Raw genomic sequence first — 6285 nt, 5'->3', positions numbered from 1 at the left:
CATAATCATAATGCTGCCATCATGTAAGCAGTTGCTGTGGTTTCCATATTTGTGTACGTAACAAATAAAGCTGATCTTATGTTGTGTCTCTGCAGTGTTGGTGTCGATGACAGAGTTAGTGATGTCTAAAGACGCCCACATGACACTGTCATCGCAACGTGGTGAAAAAAGTACGAAAAGTGGAAAGAAAAACATCTTGAAAAACTAGTAATTTGGATTCTAGCCCTTAGATGTTTGGTTGGTTATTTGTTTCCGAATCACTTTTTTTATACAATTTCCGCGTTTCTCTGTTGTGTTGTCATGATGGTCTTCCCAGGAGGGCTTTGCTCACTAGCAACCTCCATTTTCGTGGCAAACCCAAAAAACAACGCCGGCTCAGGTTACTGATAGGTCAAGAGGGCATGCAAAAGGTCAAGCTGACAGTGATCTCCCTCTGCTGGAATATAAGGCAAACTACCTTAGACGGTCTAATGCTCTTCTAAACTGTATATTTTGAACTTGAATGGGTCAATACAGGTCAAATATGAACTTTACCCCCACTCTTTGAAATGAGGTCTTAAATTTTGATTTGAAGGGGCAGCCCTTATAAATAAGGTTATCTGGAAAAGATATAGAAAAAAAGGCGGTGTATAAGGCCCTCGCAAAACTGTAAAAACACATCCAATCATTCCATTTGGACCAAAATAAAGGATTGGCTTGCGTACCTGTCAGTCACTAACCGACCTCCCTGCCCATGCTTCCACTGCAGACTGCCAGAGACGTCAGCTGGAGACACACAACACCGACTTCTACCAGTTGTCAGTCAGTTCATGTGTTTTGGGGCTGTAGCTTTGACTACATGCGTTAGTTGCATTGTTTCGTAAGTGTGGCCTGCTCTTGCGAGCTTTTCCACGATGATCGACCCTATAGCTATAATCCATTACCTGGATCAGCAAAGTAACCAAATACGTTTTCTGGTAGGATGGCCACGTACCGGAAAACGTTTACCAGAAGAAGAAGTTTGCGAAAAGAGGTTTTTTGATTCTCTCTCACGCACTAAGACACACACACGCACACACACAAACACACACACAACACTATCCACCCTCACTGCGTGCATCTCATTCTTCTGCAGTTGTAGTTTCATGCCAATTTGGCTCCTAAACTACAAAAAGGAAAAGTACCTGATCTTCTGTTCCAACATACAAATGAACACCCACACAACCCTCACTATGAAAAGACATCACTCCAGTTGTGGTGTATACATGAGCAACACACATCACAACTAATTTCTCGTTTATTTCCTGCTTCGGTTTCAAAACTTTCGGGATTCTTCTGTTTTTTTACTTGTAGTTAAACAAGAAACCAGGTTTATGTGCATTATCATCAATTACTGTTTGTTATGTGCATGAAGATGACTCAAAATGATTCAAACATTTACAGATCAAGCTTTTCTGTGATCCAGTGATGTGGATCGGCAGACACTCCCACTAACCTGAACACGGTGCTGCACATCCTTCTCAGGCTGAGCCGTAATCCATGAAAAAAAATAACTTTTGATGAATTTTCCAATTTACCACAAATGTTTTCACCTGCAATAGATCAAGGGACAAGCTCCCTCATTTAAATCCACTGACAGGAAATTATGTCAGTGTTGCCTTCAGGGAAAATCAGAAAACACAACGGCGGAGATGGTTATTTTTCACTTAAAAAAACAAACTGTTGCACAATCAACAACATTACATACATTCATTTACTTAAAGAGAGGGATCGTCACAGTAAATTAGGTGACATAAACAAATGTCCAATGTTTATTGCTTTTGTCGACATTATATGTACCCGCTGCTATTTAATCTAAAACTATATGAAGGGCTTTCAGTCCCTTCTTGTTTAGTTGACAGGTTTCTTTCCAGAGCACTAAAAATAATACTGTTTTCAGGATAAAACTAGAGAAACAACAGAACACTCGACTAAGCATTGCTGCTTCCCCACTAATGGTTGTAAAAAATGAAAATAAAAATGCAATTCTACAATCGTGTGTAGATATTAATATTAATGTGCAATAATGCTAACTACCTGTTTAAAGCTGCAAATGTCATAGAGAAAACCAATCAATTCATTATGTCTTAATTTGAAACGTAACTGAAGAGTTTCCTCAACCCCCTTGAGGTCTTATTCTAGCAGTGTCACATATGTAGCAAGAACTACAACGTCTACTAAGTGACAGAAATGTTCATAAACCATTATTATCATCCCAATAGAGTTGTGTCCTGATACCTTTACAAATGCAAGTTAGGTATTCACTCAGTTTTTCTCATTTTATTTTTGTTTTAGTCTCAATTCCCAATTCATGAGAACAATATATGGGTCTTCATATGTTACAAAAAGCTTGTTTAATAGTGTTTCTTGGCTCGATTGGAAATCATTTTACTAAAATGCATTTTTTTTAATTTGTAATTGAACATAAAGTGAGCAGAGCCCTTTCTTTTGTATTTTTTTCTGTGGAGGGAAAACCCGTAGCAAAGCTAAGCTGGAATAAGGCAGGGGGAAACAAGGGAACATTTTATCAGGAGTAATTTCTTGACCTGCTGCCATTTTCAGGCACCTGATCAACTGGGTGCCAAATAAACTTCCCACAAGTCCAGTCAACCATAGACCCTCTCCACATCTCCACAGTGGAAAAGTCTACAAGAGTAAATGGGTACCTGAGATAACTATCAATATTATGTCATTTTAAATGCATTTCCTTTTGGGGTTATCTAAAAACAATTTACTGGTTGCATTGCCAAATTCTAGCAAGCAGAGAAACTTCAGCCTTGTAGCTTTAATATTTTCTTCTGGCCAGGAAATCTCACGAGGACTATACGGCTTCCTAAAAGGCCAAACAATAAAATAGAAAAAGAAAAGAAAAGGCCAATGAGAAGAAAGCAAACAGATCACACAAAATATAAAAATCATTTCATAATCCATCAACAAATCACGTATTAAGGAACTTCTACACGAGCTTAAGGTAAGGATCACATTTTCTTGAATGACAAAATCCAGTACAACACTCCTAATTATGTCCTTTTCCTAAAATCCATGTGAACACATTTAAAGTGAACAGTCTGTCACTGAGTCCTAACCGAGACAGAAATACACAAAAGGCCTCTTAAACAGGTCCACATGTCGGCATGGTAATGTCACAAGAGCTGGATATGGTGTTCCAAGATGGCACCCAGTCATTCCAATTACAGCACTCTTAATTTGCATCATCAAAGGGAAATACATTTTTGTGTGGGAGTTGCAATATCTGGCCATTTGTTTTCAACACGATTGGATCTACAGCTACATTTTGAATAATATTGAACAAACAGCACTGAGTCTGCAGAGTGTGTCAAAGGCTCAGCCGGTGTTGAAATAACACAAACAAAAAATTAACATGGAGCAGCTAACATTAGCTTCCACTGTCTGAGTAAAATGATCGCCAGTTTAGCTCGCTGATTTACATATACAAACATATCACAAAGGATCCTCCTAAATATTGAATGTTGTTAAGGGACATGGAAATTATTTCACCAGCGCTATCTTGTTAAGAAAGTGGCAAACTTCTTATTGTTCTATCTAGTAAACGCTCTGTCATTTGAGTAGTGAGCCAAGACTGTAAATAAAGATGGACGTCCCTTCACCTATTCTTCCTGTTGTACAAAAAATGAAGCCAAAATATCCTGGATATGGACACTGCAGTATCAGGCTCACTGCCAATGCATGCACTCGACCAACCAGGGGGCGAACCGAACTCAATCAAAACATTTCACCATGTTTTCATAGCTTCAAATTACCAATTGAAACCAAACATATCTGACAAATGAACGATTGACGAACCAAACTACATAAAATAAATAACATGTACTTTGACTTTTTTGTTTAATCCATGTCATCTCTAACATGGTGGAGGCAGGGTTTAGTGACCTATACTGCAGCCAGCCAACATGTGTCGATCAAGATGTCCGATCTATATCTACAGTCCATTGTATTGAGTCGTAGCGATTTTAGACACTTACTTATCTTTATTATTGTACATCATTACTGTCAGTTATTGAGTCGCACGTCTATAAAATGTGCAGCGTTGTATTGTGGGATTGTTGGCCGAGAGCAGCTTACATGCCATGGACTCCATTTCTGTCACTCCATTGTGTTTTTTTGCCCTTAGAAAATGAGGGCACAAGTGTTAGCCAACAAGCTGAAGTTGTCTAAACATATAATCTATCAGATGTATCTGAGTACTGGAAAGACTGATTCAGTCAGAAACAGATGGTCCTGTTCGAGTCTGTGCACCGTCCGTGTTTCTCAACAAACCTCCAACATGGCTGCCAATCAGAACTTGCATGACACCATTGACTTCTCCGATCAGAGCTCCTCTGTTTGAGTAGTAGATATCCAGATGTATTACTTACCTGCAAGAAAGTCAGTGTATAGTCTGGTACTTTATAATGAAGGAATGCTTATGAAGTATTGTTTTCCATGACAATAAACACATACACCATTTCTAGCTATTCACAGTTTGCAAAGTTTTAACAAAGTGTAGTCATCAGGTAATGTCCATATGGCTAACAGGAAAAATGCTTCACAATTCATCTAATTCTAAAACTGGAGCTTGGACTGGAATCTAATAGTGGTGTACAACAATATGCCACATTGGCATGTGCATCCATCCATCAGTACGTACAGGGAAGTGAGAGACAATGAGCGGCAGATGTAGCGTGACTCACAATCTTAGTTAAGTCTGAAAATAATTCAAAAGAGATTCCTGAATTCTATGACGAAAAATGAACTTGAACACAATGACTGGTGTAGAAAAAAGAGAAAATGATTAGCTCTTCTAGGAGTCGGTGTGCTCTCGGCGCCATGCAGCGGAAAGTATGGAGAATGCGGAATGTTGGAGCTGCTACAGATTCAGTTAAAAACAAAAAATGACGTAAAGAGCGTAAGCACAAAAAGCAGGCAACTTCTGTCCGTCCCCAGCTCTAGTAGTAAGCCACAATGTCCATCTATCAGTTTACGTTGAAGCAGTGAATCTGTCCAGTAGTTCATAGATCTGTCTTTATGTCCAGTCCCTTTTCCCTGTAATATTACATTGTTAACACAGTAATTATTGCTTGTCTACGCTATGAAGCTAGTGTTGCTCACTAAGTCTTTTATTTTTACCAAAAAGTAAAAATGGTAACACTAACAGGGGAACAGTCGCTGCGAATAGGAACAATATACACACCCACTCAACCGGTGTGCAGTTCTAACCCAACTTGAGACCAGTTAATCAAATGTCATGTTCAGAATTAGGCTGTGACGTCTTGAATCACAGCGCTACTGTGTCAAACGCACCGGGACACAAGAGACACAGTCGAATCGCCGAATCGCCCGAGCAACGCAGTCCTGAGCTACACCCCGCAGATGTGTGTCACACTGCTGTGTGTTTGGAATTCTCGTTTTCGTTCAACGGCGGAATCTTCCTGCTGAACTGGCTGAAGCTGGCGGCCCTACACCTCGCCCTCGGCACTGCTCCGTCTCCAGCCGGGGTCTGCGTGGGGCCTGGGGGGAGGGTGCTGTAGCGGCCTGGGATGGAGAAGCCCGGTCCCGGGGCGAGCAGGTTGCTGCCCGGCTGCAGCGTGGTGTCCTTGGCGAAGAGGCTCTGGATGAGCTGGAATTTCTCCTTCTCTTCCCTCAAGAAGACGTCCACCAGAAGCTTCTTCTCCCGCTTGAGCTGCTCCACGATGGTTTTGGGGACGTCAGGGATCACCCAGGCGACCACGAGGCTGAGGAACATCACAAGGTTCTGGAGCAGAGAGGGAGAGAGGGGGACGGATGCAGAGATGAATGTTTAAAAAAAATGACAGGTAGTGTAATATATATTTTTGTGTGGAAGATAAAAGGAACCTTTAATGTGTATGTGCTCCGATTTTCAATACAAATGCATTAATGCCCTACTAAAATCAAATAATGAAATAGTACTTCTTAATATAATGGTTTTTGTCTGTCTTACTTTATTTTGGGGACAATCGTGCTTTAATTTGATACATATAATACAGTTCACAGGGCTTTAAAACGAAGACTTCTCATTTGGTAGACACATGTCGGTAATTGGTTGAGAGCGGAATGAGTTGTTTATCAAAGGAGCTGGTGGGAAAGTGACTGAGGCATCTTGTCGTGTCTATGCTGTGCTTTTAACTACACTGCAGTGCAACTTATATAGCCTACTGAAAACCCATAACCATGTATGCACCTGTTGATGCACTCCTATAAGAATTCCTATGTCAGCTGTAATAAGCA

General features: G+C 40.4%; 1 protein-coding gene across 1 annotated transcript in view; it reads right to left on the bottom strand.

The window, feature by feature from the left end:
- Positions 1–1323: 1323 nt before the first annotated feature.
- The window catches only part of ano2b (anoctamin 2b), a 55722-nt gene continuing 50760 nt past the window's right edge, over positions 1324–6285 (bottom strand). The window contains exon 24 of the mRNA XM_062383309.1: positions 1324–5791. Coding sequence (XP_062239293.1) covers positions 5417–5791 — 375 coding nt within the window. The 3' untranslated portion in view covers positions 1324–5416. The remainder of the gene's footprint in view (positions 5792–6285) is intronic.

This window comes from Platichthys flesus, chromosome 23, assembly GCF_949316205.1.
Source record: "Platichthys flesus chromosome 23, fPlaFle2.1, whole genome shotgun sequence".
In the NCBI taxonomy this organism is placed as follows: domain Eukaryota; kingdom Metazoa; phylum Chordata; class Actinopteri; order Pleuronectiformes; family Pleuronectidae; genus Platichthys; species Platichthys flesus.
Note: the sequence above shows the minus strand (reverse complement) of the source record. Positions and strands in the feature narration are given on the sequence as shown.